The sequence below is a fragment of the Podarcis liolepis genome (genome assembly GCF_965112155.1).
Source record: "Podarcis liolepis genome assembly, chromosome: 10".
NCBI lineage: Eukaryota > Metazoa > Chordata > Lepidosauria > Squamata > Lacertidae > Podarcis > Podarcis liolepis.
Genome location: NC_139562.1, coordinates 58,353,776 through 58,371,578, shown reverse-complemented (window position 1 = coordinate 58,371,578; position 17,803 = coordinate 58,353,776). Strand labels below are relative to the sequence as shown.

The 17,803-nt window shown below is 41.1% G+C and overlaps 1 protein-coding gene across 3 annotated transcripts; it reads right to left on the bottom strand.

The window, feature by feature from the left end:
- TRMU (tRNA mitochondrial 2-thiouridylase) lies at positions 1 to 16,749 on the bottom strand. 3 transcript variants are annotated; one of them, XM_083463712.1, is made up of 11 exons: positions 15,988 to 16,462; positions 14,196 to 14,361; positions 12,178 to 12,284; positions 11,490 to 11,612; positions 10,282 to 10,454; positions 8,806 to 8,859; positions 8,625 to 8,691; positions 5,922 to 6,022; positions 3,723 to 3,867; positions 3,216 to 3,298; positions 1 to 1,307 (listed from the first exon to the last, which is right to left on the bottom strand). In XM_083463712.1, the coding sequence occupies exons 1-11, from the start codon at positions 16,073 to 16,075 to the stop codon at positions 1,161 to 1,163; spliced, it is 1,254 nt and encodes a 417-aa protein (XP_083319838.1). In that variant the 5' UTR covers positions 16,076 to 16,462; the 3' UTR covers positions 1 to 1,160. The 3 variants fall into 3 exon arrangements, with proteins under 3 accessions (XP_083319838.1, XP_083319840.1, XP_083319839.1); XM_083463714.1 differs by having other exon boundaries at positions 16,092 to 16,211; XM_083463713.1 differs by lacking the exon at positions 3,216 to 3,298 and having other exon boundaries at positions 15,988 to 16,749.
- Between the last annotated feature and the right edge of the window lie 1,054 nt (positions 16,750 to 17,803).

Sequence of the window (17,803 nt, the reverse complement as noted above, 5' to 3'; positions counted from 1 at the left end):
TTTGTTCATATTCTTAGATTCCTGGATGTATAGTAACTCATAAGCATTTTATTTATAGTTGGCATAGGAACTCGCAAATGAGTCATTTAACAAGTGTGAAAAATGGAAACTGTTCTTCAGTAATACAGAATTTTGAACCTGAAAAGCTAAAGCACCTTTCCTCACAGAGGCACAATTTTGATCCATAGAAGAAACACACTGTTGAAAAAAGCTTAATAAAGTTTACAATCTCAGACTTTGGAGAAAAATCATGGAGAATCTCTCCTGCACAAGCCTCATTAGACGAAAGAGGTGCCATACTAACAGAAGGCTTTTCCCCAGATGTTGCCAGGAGGTTTTGCTCATTGTCTTTTAATTACCGGGTAAGTAATTAATCGGCTCATTTTGTATACCGACGTTCATCTGAGGATCACAGGGCAGTTTACAATAGAAATAGAATTATGTTGCTCTTACACAGGGCAATTGGAGAGCCACAACTAATCACCAGTGCTGTGGCTAGATGGAACAATGATTGGACTCAGTATAAGCGGCTTCCTGTGTTCCAAATTGTCATGTCTACATCAAGCAAAATGTTTAAATGGCTGTATTTCCTTCTATCACAGGGAACGCTACACAAGCTGATAAGGAAAGGCACCTCTTTCAAGGTTAGAGAAATCTTGGAGATTCAGCAAACAGCCAGGACGTTATTCCACAGTTCCTAGTTTTCCAGGTGCTATGGAGTTTTCCCAACAGCTGGCTTGGTCATGACCACAGAATGGAAGATGGAAGAAGGACCCCCAAGGACGTGCTCTCTGGGGAGCTGGCTTCAGGCACCAAGCCCATTGGAAAACCAACTCTGGATTACAAAGATGTCTGAAAACGTGACATGAAGGCTGGTAACAACAACCCTGATGTGTGGGAATTCCTTGCAGAGGACCGCAGCAACTTAGGAACAGTAAATCTTCTGTTTCTCACCACCACAGGTCATTCATCATGTCAAAAACATTTCATTTTTTTAAAAAAAACCTCTAAAGTATTATCATAATTCACCTCGTGAAAATATCCCAACAAATACGTCAATGTGTGTATTCATATGTGTTCTTGTAACTGTAAGACCATTTGATCTCTCTCTTTTAATTCAACATCATTAAGTAACAAAGTCTTTGCATGAAAGAAAGCAGTCACGTGGCTGGTTCTACCTTGACCTCAGGCCCATTCTCAGCCGTCTTTTCTCTGTTTCTGCCCTGCTGCAAAGTGTACACCGAGGGACCCAGTCTCAAAATCTTTCCACTGCCAAGACATTCATCACCCTTGTAGAAAACAGCAAACTGAAAAGACAAATGGCAACAATGTTTACAGCACACAGAGGGTTATGTGTAACTGCAAGGGATAGATAACTGAACACAGAACCAGAGTCACATGTAAGCTCTCCTGTTCTGAACAGGGCAATGTGAAAAAATAGGCAAGGGCATCAAAGTTATTGGTATGTGTGAAACTCAATATATAAAAAAACTGCACAGATATATAGATATACAATATACAGTTTCAAAGAAGCAATCTTCTAAATAAACAAAAAGGCAAGTGTTGCATTCCATGGCAAGTATGTTAAATGCTTTTCCTTTGATATACCACACAAAAGGTGCCTATAAAAATTCTCTTCACTAGGAGACTAACATCTGAACTTAATCATTACTATCTAGCACACCCATCAATAAACCACAAGCACACAGACCATAGCATCAATTAATCTGCACACCAGGACACATACACACATTTTTATGTTGTATTGTAGATCCTTTTTTGTTAAATTTGCAGGATTTGAAAGCCATCCTGCAGTTTTGGAGGCTGGTGACTCAAGACATCGCTAGGTCCAAATAAAACAAACTACTCAGCTGTGTATGAGAATTCAATGGCAAGACTCTTCTGAAAAGTTAAGTGTTCTTAAGTCTCACTATTTTGTGGACACAACCCTGCGCTTGGCTACTCGCACCACTCTCTCAAGATTTCAGCAGGGCTTGCTTGAGTCACCACCTTGATGCGAGGCTGCAGTTTAGAAAGCGCTCTGAGAGTTTTCACGTCGGTTGTTGAAGCCATTATGCTGCTTTCCAAAATGCAACCCATTTCTTCTAGGATAGTGTGAGATGAAAATGGAACAGAAGGAAGTGGGCAACAGCTAGAGTTCTCATTTATTCATCTGTTTTAAAAAAGGTATTGCACCCTCTCAAAGCACTGTACTACTTTACATTAGACCACTGGCCCATCATGGCCAAGCACTGTCTTTTACAGCTGGCAACTGCTTCCCAGGATCTCAGAGGTCTTTCCCAGTTTTGCTCTTACAGAAGCCAAGAGTTCAACATGAGACCTTGTCCATACAATGCATGTGCTTTTTCACTGAGCTACAGCTCATCCCTTCTCATCATTTACTTGGAAGTGAGCTTTGCTGAACTCAGTGGGTCCCACTTCCAAGCAGACGTCCACAGGATCTGGCACTGACTCACGGAAAATGAAAGAAGTAGAGCTTAGTGTTGCCTCTTTCACTATAATTAGCAGTCCATTATGCACATTCTACAACTTTCTTTTAAAAAAAAGAAATAGGGACGACTGAATTTATAGTACCCAATAAATGCTAATTAGTAAAATGAAACTGCAAGGGGTCAGAAAGTTGTGCAACAAGGAAAGAAAATTCCATTAGAAACAGTATTTCCCTCCAGGCGGGAGATATTCTAATAGGTATACTGAAATACTCACTTAACAAGCCTACAGAGGAGTCTGCACACTAGGATGGAAAAGAAAATGTTTGCCTCCGAGTGAGAGATCCAGACTCACAGCTCAATCCTACTCAGGTTAATGAAAGAATATGTCCCGATATATGCAATGAGGCCTGCTCTCAGGTAACTGAATAAGACTGCTGCACTGAATATACGCTGCAACTTATTGACAGAAGTCGTCATTATGTATCAGAAAAAAATCCAAGGAGACTTATTGTGGAGCACAATTTATGTAAGATCAACTTTAAAAGTTCAAACTGTGATCAATTCAGAGCCAAGAAACAAAGAAATTCAAACATATTTTGACAAAGCTTTTTACCTGTCCAGGGCTCTTGTATTCATACGGTGAGATGCTTAAGGCTGTAATCCTAAACATATTTTTCCCCCACCCAGGAAGGAAGTCCCAGTTCACTGATAGGCTGTAAATTTAACACACAGGAAAAAACCAAAAGCACCTTCAGTACCTACCTGGCCTGGGGCAAGAGCCCTGATTGGCTTGACCATTGTCACCCATACAGTCCCATCCTGATTTAGAGTTAAGGTGCAAGGCTCTAAACACAAAATAAAATAAAATAGATGTTAAAGAACTAGCTTTCGCATTCTCATCAAATTTGAATACTATCTCCTAATCCAAATAAATGTCAATGTGCAGTAATACTGGCTCTTTTCCTAGTACAGTGGTACCTCGGGTTACAGATGCTTCAGGTTACATATACTTCAAGTTACAGACTCCGCTAACCCATAAATAGTACCTCGGGTTAAGAACTTTGCTTCAGGATGAGAACAGAAATCATGCTCCGGCGGCATGGCGGCAGCAGGAGGCCCCATTAGTTAAAGTGGTGTTTCAGGTTAAGAACAGTTTCAGGTTAAGAACAGACCCCCGGAACGAATTAAGTACTTAACCCGAGGTACCACTGTAATACCAAACACCTTCCCCACAGAAGTAAAATGAATGAATGAATGAAGTCTAGTCACCTAGTGCCATCTGGTGTTGGAAGCGGAAATGACACTCCATCATTTTGTCCCGAATCAGTTCTGCGGGAGGTTCCTCTGCGATCCAGTGTACCCTGTTTGTCCGCAAGAGATCTCTATAAAGTGCAGGATGGTCTGTAGAGGGTGCCTTGGAAGTGGGTACAACAATTTTAATTTAAAACTAGCTGACCACATGGCTGATCATTATGAATAAAACCAGCATTTGGGTAAGGAAAATAGTTACAAAGCCACTCTTTCATTATGAATTAGTAACTTCACAACCACATTTGCAATACTGTGGTTTTTGACTACACATTTTACACATCACTTGGGAAGACAGGCGAACTAAGCTCAATATGGAGGCCAAATGTTCAGAACTTAAAAATGGAAAGCGTAATGCTGGTGGTCAATAAAAGAGGTATAAAGACTGTCTCAAGGCAAATCTTTAAAAATATAGTATAAACACTGACAACTGGGAAACACTGGCCTGCGAGCGCTCCAATTGGAGACCAGCCTTTACCAAAGGTGTCATGGGCTTTGAAGACACTCGAACTCAGGACGCAAGGGAGAAACGTGCTAAGAGGAAGGCACGCTTGGTAAACCTTCACCATGCTCAACTCCCACCCGAAAACAAAGGTCCTCACTGTGGAAGGACGTGTGGATCCAGAATTGGCCTCCACAGTCACTTAGTGACTGTTAAAAATGTGTTCATGGAAGACAATCTTACCCGGCTATGAGTGATCGCCAAAGACTGTGTTGGATCTTTGGATCTCAATTTTTTAAAAAGTCTGATGTTTAATGATGTCACTGCTTCAAATATTTATTTCAGGAAGAGAGAAACTACATCCGTGAAACCATGAAAATTTCTGCAAGATTCAGGGTTTCCTATAGGACACAGAATACCTTGGGATCACAAAGACAGTGGTTTATCTTGTTTGTAGATTTCAGTACTTACATTTTCTACAAAAGGGATGGCAACAAACATAAAAACTGGCTTGCTGGCTTTTAAGCATGATTTCTGAATCTCAAGGAAGGATGCCTAGCCTGCAGTCCTCCAGATGTTGCTGGACTACAGTTCCCATCACCCCAGGCGACTGGTCTTGCTAGCTAGCGTTGATGGGAGTTGTAGTCCAAAAACAGCTGGAGACCCAAGTTTGGAAAACTCTGATCTAGAGGGTCACAGGTTAGCAACCTCTTGCCTAAGAATGGCTAAAGAATGGCCAAAATACAGGGTGTGAAATGATTATTTGAAGTGGGTGGGTGTTATGGGCTCCTATCACAGTGCAGCATCTGTAAATAGCAGGTAAAGGTAAAACTAAAGGATCTCTAGACAGTTAAGTCAAGTCCAAGACGACTATGGGGTGCGGTGTTCATCCCGCTTCAGGGCAAGGGAGGCGGCATCTGGCCAGCATGACTAAAATAGCTCAAACAGTTTTGCAGTTTTCCTCACCTTTCCAGCCCCTCATTTTGCAAAATGACAAGCAGGTTTGCTGGGTGTCTCCTTTTACAGTGGTACCTTGGTTTACGAACTTAACCCGTTCCAGAAGTCCGTTCTTAAACCAAAGTGCTCTTAAACCAAGGTGTGCTTTCCCATAGCAGCAAGGGACTCAATTTACAAATGGAACACACTCAGCAGGGAGCAGAACATGTTCTGCTTCCAAGGCAAAGTTCACAAACCAAAACACCTACTTCTGGGTTTGCAGCATTCTTAATCCAAGTTGTTCATAAACTAAGCTGTTCTTAAACCAAGGTACATGTCTAGGTGTGTGTGTAGGCAAAGCTTAGCTATGCAAACTAAACTATGGTTTTACTATGGAATTTGGGGTTTTAAACAGGTTTTAGGCAATATACCATGATAAACACTACCTACACTGCACTGGACAAACATTATTAATCAAAGAGATAGTAATATATTTGGTAAGACTAACTTATATTAGTTCTAAGGCAAAACTCAACAATTTCTTTCAGTGCATGCCATTAGATTCTTGATGCCAACATCCTTTTCAATCTTTGTTAATCAAAGAATCTTGTTAATCTTGTTAATCAAAAGCCAGTTTGAACAGGATGTAATAAAACTTGACACCAGCTAACTTAACGGCTTTTCTTTTTCTTTTCAATGGAAAAGCCAAGAATCTTAGGCCAATAATAACCACATTCTTTTTGGCAGGAATTACAAACGGTACACAGAATTAGAAAACTTACCACAAAGATATCCCTAGAGGCAATATTTTTATCTACAACAAACCAAGCATCTTTGAGGCCTCCTAGCCTAGCTCTCTGGCCGTATGTATACAAGAAACAACCTAAAAATAAAAAATAAAATAAAATATATATTTCACATCGTTAACACTGCTTAAGCCTTTTGTTCCTCCAGAAATCGCAACCTACCATTTCAACAGAGAACAGAATCCTACGGATTAAAAATATAGTTTCTGAATGAGTAACTCATAAAAACTTAGGGGACACTCATCAATTGTTGCATTTTCATTTTTGTTTTTAAAAATAACCAAAAAAGTAAGCCTGAGTCTATAAAGTCAAAAACCTTTTCTAAAAGTGTGATTCAACAAAGCAGAATATGCTGACAATCATCTGCCACGCCCGCCTCAAATGCCAAAAAATGCTCCATATTTATACACTTCATTAGTTAGGATCAGGCACAAGTTCCTTTCTAGGCTTTTGGAACAGTATTTATCAAGAAAAGTAGCAGATAACAAATTGGCAAATAAGCAGGCATTAGAGGAGTTATGAGCATATTTTGTGAAACTGTTACAATTGAGGGTATTGCGCTACTTCACCAAGGAAACAAAAAAATGTTCTCAGTTATTATGAAAGAAAGTTCAACTACCTAAAACTTACAAAGACAAGAATTCTACCAACATTTTGTCTTACAATTTAAAATCTTACTGTGTTTGATCATGCCACTGGCCTATAGAGATTGCAAATTTAAGCCACCCATTTGTAGATGTATTTACAGCAACGGTTATTTGTACTAGCTACAGGTAGGTAGCCGTGTTGGTCTGCCATAGTCAAAATAAAAAAATTCCTTCCAGTAGCACCTTAAAGACCAACTAAGTTAGTTCTTGGTATGAGCTTTCGTGTGCATGCACACTTCTTCAGATACACTGAAACAGAAGTTGCCAGATCCTTCTATATAGTGAGAAGGTGGGGAGGGGTATTTCTCAGAAGGGTGGTGGGAATGGGTGATTGGCAGATAGCTGAGATGAGCCTGTTGACGACTCTTAACGACTGCAATAGGTCTTACAGGAAAAGGCAAGGGGTGAGAAGGTGAGAAATGGCTTAGTCATGTATAATGAGATAAGAATCCAATGTCTTTGTTCAAACCAGGTCTCTCCATGGTTTTAAGTTTGGTTATTTGTACTATTTGCCTTCAAAACTGCACTGAGGGGCTAACTTAAATCACAAGGTAGACAATAGAACAGGGGTTGCCAACCCTTTTGAACCAATGGGCACATTCAAACTGGGGTTATATAGTATATTTCTACTGCCTGAAGCACTATTATTTCAGTAATTCTCACAGCAGCCCTGTAAGATGAGAGAGTGTCTGAAAGTTACAGATTGGAAAGTCAACCATCGTGGCATGAAAAAGGCCACCTAATGAGTGGAAGGTAGACGTAAGGATCTGCAAGTGAGAATTATGGCTCATAACTCACATTCATTTCTATTTTATTACACCAGCATTTCTCAGTGAACATATTTTGGATTGCATTCAATCATATAAATAAACCAATAGCCAATAAAAGTCCACATTTACATGTTACATGCACAAATTTGAAATGTGTAATTTTTAGATAGATACCAAAATGAGAATATAAATATGCAATAGTTTTCCCATCGAATGGATAGGCCTCTTCCTCCTTACAAATCTTTTGAACCTATATATTCCATCTTGCAAGGTAAATGGTGTTTCCGTGCACTGCTCTGGTTCGCCAGAAGCGGCTTAGTCATGCTGGCCACATGACCCGGAAGCTGTCTGCAGACAAATGTCGGCTCCCTCAGCCAGTAAAGTGAGATGAGCGCCACAACCCCAGAGTCGTTTGCGACTGGACTTAACGGTCAGGGGTTCCTTTACCTTTACCTAACTATGAAGAGAAGCATCGTGAAGGACTGAAACCACCTCTATATCTCTGTATTAAGGGAATGAAGGGTGTACAAGACCCCAGACCAGTCGCCTCCAGAGAAATGAACATTCCAGTCCCACAACCCCATTCCCAAACCTTAGGCTTAACTTTGGGGAATCAAAACCCACAGCTTCCTTTGGATTTAATGAGAAATGCACAGCAAAACTACCCTGTTGAAAAGCCTCCGCAAAGTTTCACGCTGCTGAAGGCCAAGGCCAAGCCCAGCAATTATTACAATTCCTTTCTTTGTGAAAATGATTGTTCTCCCTTTACATGTCTGGTCTAATTTCAAGCATTAACAGATTCCTTCCTTAAGCATGTTTATGTTTATACTGCTTTACCATTTACTTTAAAGTGATTAAAGGATCAAAATTTTGTCAGTCTAAAAAAGGCTCATTTCCCTACAATTTATCAGCTAATAAAACAGAAACAGAACACAGCAGTAGAATAGCTAACTACCAAATCTGAAGCTTTTACAACCAGATGCTTTTGACACAAATTGCGTTCTACAAGCACCGGGGCTCAACATTTAATCTACTGTTAGCTGGGCCAACTCAGGAAAGACAGAACTCAGAGTCCTTTCTGATGCCTCTGTACCCTTCCTGTTCATGAGATATGGGGTCAGAGAGCCAGAAAACAGAGGTATAAAACTTGCTTTTCATATATAACCGTTCTGTGAAATGCAAATAAATTACAAAAGAGCAGTCCATTTTTTCCATACACAAGGGACATTTAACGTTAACAGAGTAACAAAATACCAGCTGACCTTTGTGTGTTCCAATGACCTTGTTGTCTTCAATGGAAACAAAGTTGCCTGGACGGGGCTCCAAATACTGCAAGGAAAACAACTGTGTGTAAAATCTGAAAATTAAACCAAAGCAAAACAGCAGCATCCTTCATTTTTGATACAAGTTATTTATAAATGTGGTGAATTCGTAATTACTTACCTCCAGAAGGAACTTTTCAAAATTCCTTTCACCGATAAAACAGATTCCCATGCTCTAAAATAAAACAAGGGAACAGAAACTCTGACCATCGTGACCAAACAACAAATAAAAAAGCATGGATATTTTAAAAGTCTTAACAGCACAGAAGATATACCTAGAAACATGCAGAGCAAAGAGCAAAATTCAATTTCCATCAAAGACAACATCCTTCCCTGAAGTACATAAATAAAAATCTAATATTAATTTATTAAAACATTTATATCTGGTCTCTCCTACAAAAGATCTCAGTAACTAACAGCTGGTTTAAAAAGGCAGGAAAGTGAAATTCCGTGTAGTTCAGATGAAAAAGAGAAGTTAAGCAGAAGTCTCTCCACTATACCTGCTTTGGATGCTAATTCCTGCACATTATCACCTCATCTGTTACATTACTGAAATTCCCACACACCTCTTTATTGCTAATTATATCCAGAAAACCATCACACAAAACCATGGCAACCCTTACCAGATTAATGGGTTGATCCCCAAACACCTTCCCTACTCCACAAACTAGGGTCTTAATTCACGAGAGGAAAACCACATTCGTCCTGATCAACTCTTCCAGGAAACACATAATCCCAGAAAGAAACACTCTTTGACCACCCTATGGCAAGAATACTATAATATATTCATGGTCATTTCATGCCTGATTCTACCATGCAACACCTTCTGGTGACATGTCATGCAGATTCAACTCTACTGGACCAGAAATTTGAAATGTGGTAAAAGCTAAAGCACTCTTTGGCAAACCCTTTCAATTTGTCTTCTTCGGAACTACTGCCACAAATTGGTATATTAAAATGGAGAAACAGAACAGTGATCATATCAGTGTTTCAGGAGGTTTGTTTAAACACTATACTTCAGTGTGTGGATTACAAGAGTTGTAAATATACACTTCACTCACCAGTCATGCTTTAAACACATTACAAAAACTAGTTTTTTTCAGTGAGCAATACCAATGGTTCAAACAAAAAACATCACAAGTTGGGACCATGAAATGTTTTCCAGAAGTAATGAAGAGCCCAATTCAGCTGCACATGAAGAACAGGAATGGTGATCATGCTCGCAATACCATGGCTGGTATTGGCCCCACTCACATGGCACAGACTTTTCCAATGCACATTTCAGTACCAATGCATGAATGCCCAGGAACAGGGCCATAACACAGAAGGTGGACCCAGCAAAGCCAGGCAACTTTCCCCTTCTCCACAAGTGGCTTCTTTGTCCAGGGAACAACCATACTGAACTGTTACAATCATCTCTATTTCAATCATAGTGTGCAAAACAAGCTCTTATCAGGAGAACAATGGGGTGACAAAAACAATTTGAGAATGACAGAATTCTACTGCTGCACTCATTTTTTGATGGTGGCACAAGACTCATTCAGTGAGCATTGCCCCTCTAAGCGCTTTGATGAAAAGACAGTAAGAGTTACCATGCCTCTTTTCTCTGCAGTACATGGTGAAGGTGATGTTCAGCAGCTATCTTCTTTACAAAGTCTTTTGTTAACTCTCCTAAAGGAAAAATGGTTCTCCGCAAGGCTTCTTGTGAGATCTGACTGAGAAAGAATGTCTGATCTTTAAAATGATCAGCTCCCTGAAGAAGTTTTACAGCTGTGAAAAGGGAGGTGAAGGAAAAGATATAAAATAAAATTACATTGACTATACACAGCCCATTTCACTCGCATGTTTCCTTCACTGTATTTCTGACTATTACTTAAAGAGAATATTATAAAAGATATCAAGTTTAATAAGAAAACTATCCAAATTTTCTCATTACAAAAAAAATGTGATGCATATTTTAAGGAAATGTTAAGAAAACACTCTTTGCACAAAGCAGCAATTGTTTGCAGACAAAATAAGTGCTGATGTACACACTTCATCTGCCAACTATTATGCCCTCCCACTCACTTCAATTGAACGGATACTATATACATGGAGCTCCTCAGTGTGAGCCTATGGAAATATGTGCAGTTTGCTTCATGGTTAATAAAGGAAGCTCCACGTGCACAAACTATTCCATAACCAACCAAAGAGAAACTCCAGCTAGAGCTGCAATAAACATTTCATTTGATTTTAGCCCAACCCAGCAAGAAGCTATTCCTGTGAATTATTCCAGATGCTATGGAACATAAATTGCAGATAAACAAATATAGAAAACTTTGCATCAGAATGTACTGCACACTGTCGTTCAGAATATAATGCTTTCTGTATGTGCTATGCAATCAAGTAAAGTCTGATTCATTTATTTCACCCATGGGCCATTACAAAGTAGCTGAAACAATAAGGTACATCCGGGCAGTCAACAGCCCTAAAATATACACAAGGCAACCCAAAACAGTAAATAACCAAAGTTTTGTTCAGGCAATACTCGAAGGCAAGCATCCTGTTTATGGGGTCTACAATGAGCAGCACTATACAGTAGCTTTTCCAGAATTTCTTCACCAAATAAGGTAAACTTGCAACAATTGTCTGCTCTGCTTCAGCTTCAGCTTTTCCTTCCCTTTCTTACCCTATCCTAAGAGATCTTTTGCAAAATACATGTTATGGGCAAAAATATGTAGGTTACATATGCCCCACTCATCCCAATTCTCAGCATAATAAATTATATTAAATACAAGATCTGGGTTTCAGCAGTAGGCCACTTACCATTTCTTACTTCAAATCTATTCCTGAAAAGTCCTTCTGGCCTGCGTATGTATTTTTGCTGAAATACTTCATTGTCTTCCAAAGAAGTTCTTGCATAATGTCCAGTGGCAATTGCATCTGCTCCTGGCACGTTTAAATAATATGTGCATGTTATGGGAGATTCTTCAGAGAGAAGCTTAGAACATGCTGTTATGTTAACAAATGATCCAACATATTACATAACAATGCTAGTTTCTATGGTACACCTAAATCCTGAAAAAACAAGAGGCCAGTCTTAAAATCTGTATCACTTTCTCAAGGGCTTGCTCCTGATTTTGGTTGCAGTTTCTTTATTGGCATTTAGGAATGAAACAAAAGAAGCTGGCTTATACAGAGTCAGACCACTGGTATGAATGTTTATGAGGCCACCGCCTAACTGAAGTTAGACAAGTCACTGCTTGCCTGGATGGGACCTTCTGGGAACTATATTTATGCCACCTTGGGTAGAATGTATATAGGATACAGGATACCAGGAAATAAAGAAGTTAAATATTTTTATGGCTTTCCATGGTTTCAAACGGGGCTTTTTCAGCCCTACCTGATGATGTCAGGGATGGAACCAGATAATTTCTGCAATCGAAGCATGTGCTCTACTAAGCAACAGTCCTTTGGTTAAGTTGTAGATAATACACACCTGCAAGCAACTTACCAAGGTTATTCACAGCATAATCCAGGAAATAATTGAATTTGATGTACTTATTGCATATAATATCAGGATTAGGGGTCCTTCCCAATTCATATTCATTTAAGAGGTAGCTGTAAAGAAAACTAGAATGATTATGAACATTTGGAAACTCAGACCCATGTTTGCCAAGGTTTAACCTAAATCTAACCACATGGGCTTACCAGGAATCTTACACATTTTATGTAAAAACAAGTATCTCATTCGTATTTTCATCCCAGCAAAAGGACTAGAACTGAACAAGCTTTCCTCTGTCTGGATTTCACTGAAGTTGTTTCTTCTTATGCTCAGAAACTCTGAGGTTAACATGGCAGTTCTTCCTGTATTTAGCACTTATTGTGAAGTTCAGTGTTTATTATATTCAACCATGATTAAGAACTACTACTAAGATCAAGATCTTAAAATCTGCAGGCATGCTTTCAGCAACTTGCAAATAAAAACTGTATATTTGTAAACCTTGACTGCACAATTCAAAGATGTTCACATATACAATATAATTAGCTATGAAGTCCAAAGTTACGAATATGCATGTTGATCAGCAGGGATGTATGCCCTATTCCATCAAGCATTGCCATAAGAGGATATTCACTTGCTCTTGCAAAGGTTTCTCTCACTTTGCATTGTAGAACAGGAACAGCCTCCAAAGGTAATTCTGCTGAACCTGGTTGAACTTTATGGTTTGGAAATGGACATCTTCATCTTGTGTCTTCATGTATTTTAAACATCGGAGTCCTGCTTTTTGAGCTCATGAGGTGCTCAAAGCGCCTTATGAGCCCATCATTGCAAACAACAATAAAATGTTCTACATGGTCTCGACCATTAGCTGTAAATAAATTATGACTACAAACTGAGAGGTTGAATCCTCAGTAGAGGTTGAGCCAAGCTCTTTATCTGGAGAAGAAGCATATGGCACTTGCTCAGACTTGGCACGCTCCACTCCTCCCATCAAAAAAAATATGAACCCACAAAATCATAAAACAAATTTCTATAAAAGAAAAATGACCATTTGCAGCACTCTATACTGCCCTACAGCATGTATCTCCAGATATATCAAGCAAACAACCTATCAGCTACAAGGAAATGAAACCTTGTTTTTTACACACACACACCCTTTCTCATCCCAGACACAGTGATCCACCAGAGCCTTTAGTACATGAAAAATTCATTCACAGAGTCTCCCCTAAGGAAATTTTACAAGGATGCAAGGCCATGACATCCATCATGCATTCTCTATTCGTTATACCTCCAAGATGCCCTAAAAGAAATGGAAAATACCTCAGGAGCATTTGCAGGAGAAGGCAGTCCTATTAGATTAAAATGGGCTATAACAATAAAAATATCAAAGGTGTAGAAATGCGAAGATTTGCATTTGGGGGAGATGGGTGGGGGGAGAATGATTTTGCCCCAAGTCAAACATAAAAATTGGAAATTCTGAGGGGAACCATTGCACCTGGCCCAGCCAGGTGCAAGTGGAGGAGAGGGGCTGCAACGCTACCGCGACACTGCTCCTTCCCTCTGCTCTCCAGGTCATAGATGGGCTGCATGCAGCCCTGTGGAGAAGGGGCCTTTGTGGGGGGACTGGTTGCACCCCATCCCAAAAATGTGCCCCCACTACACCACTGTGCCTGAATATCATACGAGGGCCCTCTTACATGGAAGCTCTTTCCCTGTCTATAGATTTGCAAAGAGTAATTGATGTTTTTAATTATCACTCTGCACATGTATAACGGCATGTTTTCCTAAACAGGCGCTTTACAAGTCCTATTCTGATGAAAACAGCAAGATTAAAGTTGCAACCCCACCAATATCCACTGCAGGTGGAGGAAATGCAGTCAGTCATTCAGAGTTTCTGTGCATATGCAGAAAGGTTTGCATTACAGCACAGACCTAAGCGGACTTTGGGGATACCAGCCTCCCTTACTTCATTACTGCATAGAGCCATGCGAAGCTTTATCTTGGCAAATCTTTAATGAAAACTCTCCTACCTAAAGACTTCATTCCAATATTCTTTTACATAGAAAACCTGGTGAAATGGAATGTCTAGTATCTGACAAACTCTGTAAGCGTCTTCACAGTCTTTGTCAGCAGAACAGATTCCTTGTTCATCCACAATGTCCCAGTTCTTCATAAACACTCCAGTCACTTGGTACCCTAGAGAGGACAAGAAAGAAGAAAATATTTTGCATGAAGAATCACTCAAGACTAACCTTGCAAATCACCTTGTGTATCTGAAGAAGTGTGCATGCACACGAAAGCTCATACCAAGAACTAACTTAGTTGGTCTTTAAGGTGCTACTGGAAGGAATTTTTTTATCTTGCAAATTAAGCAAGCTGTTGAAAACAGCTGTGTCTTTCTCAGCAAGCCTTTTTCCTTTTTTTGCGAAGCCGCACGCTGTAACAGAAGACTGCTTCAAAACAAAAAACAAACAAACCAAGGTATACTCAGATTAGGAATAGATGTTATTTTGGCTTCATAGTTTGGATTTGGACAGTGAAGCATTTCAGAGCTTGGAATTGCTAAGGAAGGTGGAACTGGACGGATGAAGGTCACAGGCAGTTCCCAAGTGTGGTGTAGTGGTTAAGAGCGGTGGACTCGTAATCTGGTGAACCGGGTTCGAGTCTCCGCTCCTCCACATGCAGCTGCTGGTGGACCTTGGGCCAGTCACACTTCTCTGAAGTCTCTCAGCCCCACTCACCTCAGAGTGTTTGTTGTGGGGGAAGAAGGGAAAAGGAGATTGTTAGCCGCTTTGAGACTCCTTAAAGGGTAGTGAAAGGCGGGATATCAAGTCCAAACTCTTCTTCTTCCAAGTTGCTGTGCTCCAGGTATCTTAGACTCCTACTAACCCTAACCAATAGTTAAGGAAGGTGGGAATTGTAGTCAAAAGGCTTTATTAGCAAGGGGTTTTTCAGCTGGAACTTTTTAGGTGGGCACCATTGCCATTCTAAGAGAACAAGGGAGGCGTTCATGGGGAATTCCAGCCCTTTCCCCATAAAAATAGCACTGTGTATTAGTATAATGTCCGTGGAAAGACGAGGGTGACACAAGGCTTTTACAGTAGATACAAGAGCCCCTTTCACGCAAGGAGGAGACATACTACTAATGCATTTATCGATCTTGCACAGAGCCACACAGGCAGACTTGAGAAGGTTTTCTCATTTGTTCTCCCTGGAAGAAACTTTGTGGTGTTCTAATTCTAAGGTCTCAAATACAGAATATCCATAAACGCTCACATATCTAAATATATAAACCATGTGTCTGAAATAGTAGGGGAGAGCCATTTTGACTCTCCCCATGACCTCAAATATTCCTCTGCAGTAAGGGAAGCAAATGGGGAAAGCCTTCCCATTGTCTTTTCGCTTACAAAATCCTCTCTTGAGGGCGTCTTTGCGTATGAATAGGGCGAACCTGTATAAGTAAATAAAACAAGATAAATCCCACCCAGGAAACCGGCTCCCTGAGGAGAATAATGGAGGGGGAGGGAGGGAGAGACTCGCGTGTGTGTTGACCAGACACGTGTGAAGGCTGCGGGAAGAAGGCCTCCCGCCACACTCAAGACACGGGAGTCAACCCTCGGGGCTTACTCGCGAGCAAAACAACTACAAACCCCCCTCCCCGGCTGAGAAGCGGATAGGCGGCGGCGGCCGTGAGGCGGCGTCAGGGGAAGGAGGATGGCTCTTTCCCGCCGCCCGTGAGGAAAAAAGCGGAGTTCGCGTGAGGGAAAGGCCGAGGCGCTGGGCCCCGTCTGAAACCCACCGCCCGGGTGGCTGCTGCCTCACCTCTCCGCCGCAGCAGCAGGGCCGCCACGGCGCTGTCCACGCCGCCCGACAAAGCGCAGGCCACATGCCGCCGAGCGGCGCCCAACATCTTTCCCCTCACGGACCCGGCTTGGCTCCCTTCCGCGGGGCGGAGCCCAGCTCGCCGAGGGCGGGGAAGCGGCGCTTTCCGCTAGGCCGCGCGCGACCAACCACCGCAGGCCGCGGCGGTTGTGTTGTCGGTGTTTTGTTTTAATTTTTTTTCCCACCACCAGAGAGGTCTTTCTGACGACGAGTCGCAGAATTGGCCGAGTTGGAAAGGGCCCGCGAGGGTCGGCCTATCGGCGGGGTTGGGAACCTGTCGCCCAACGCGGGACTCGAACCCGCGACGCCCTGAGAATTTCATGAGCGCGAGTCAGGCTCACGGAGCCCGGTGGGGATTGGCGCCTCGGAGCAAGCACGCGCACGTTGCACTGTGATGTCATCACGCCGCTTTAAATAGCCTTAGGGTGGCCACCTGTCCTGTATAATATACAGGGATTGTTCCTTATTTCGGCTTAAAATGCCACGTCCTGTGTTGATAGTTTGTTCTGTATCTCAGGCAGTGCCAGATTTAAGTATAAGCTAAACAAGCTATAGTTTAGGGCCCCACTCTTCTTGGGGCCTCCCCTAAAAAATTCACTATTAATATACTTCTTAATTGTATTTCAGTTCAACGATTACTTTGATAAAATACATATTTTGCTATGTGCAAATGGCTTTTAGATACCTATTAGGTCCATAAATTAGCATATAGCATATATTCAACACAAAAAACAGCGACAATTTGTTGTTGATGAAGGACAGCTGCACATATAAAGGGCCCCATTACCTTCAGTAGCTGAGGGCTTCGTCAAACTGAAATCCGGCCCTGATTTCAGGTCTTCTCTTCTCTTTCAAGTTAGGAAATCCTCTCCAAATGCATTGCTTGAAAGGATGTGTATTTAAAGGGTCACCCTTCAAATACATGGGTAGGATACCTGAGTTGGTTAGAGCATGAGATGCTTCATCTTGGTGTCATGGGTTTGAGTCCCACGTTGACCAGAAACATTCATTCATGATTTTCAGTTTTATACATTTCAATAATTGCACACTTGTTTTACCATTTCAAAGCTTGACTTCCTTCCTTCTCCCTTTCTGCAGTTCCCTAAATTTATTTATTTATTGTATTTTCTGCATATTCCAAATTAACTTAATTTGCTCATTTGTTTGTCTACTTTAAATATATACTCTTATAAAACTGCAGGTTATTACAGTAATCCTGCCAATGTTAGCATCTGTTTACTGTTTATTTGTAAATATGCAATAAACCATTTGCTTTCTTTTATAAAAAGTTTTGTCGTCTTGATGCCAAAGATGCTTCTTCAGGCAAGTGCTCACTGCATATGCTTGGGCATATTTGCAGGGCTGTTCTGATCTCCAGAAGATTCCAGGGTTGAGCTCTGCCTTTAGGAAAAGGCTGACATGGCCGAGGCCAGGCAACCCCAAACTCAGCCCTCCAGCTGTTTTGGGACTACAACTCCCATCATCAGTCTGAGAGGCCAGTTCTCCCACAAACATTCATTGCTTAACTACGTATCAAGCAATGACGTGTTAAACACTGAGAACTCTTAAAAGTTTCATATCTCAAAACACAAGAACATAGCACCTTGACTAAAGTTTCACATAGTTCCCTCTTAAGCATGCACCGCCAATGAGTGAACCTCAATTTCTGACAATAAAGTGCATATATTGAGCAGACTTTCACTGCATTCTGCAGGACTTCCAGCTTATCTTTGTAGCAACTTCTTCCAAATATTGT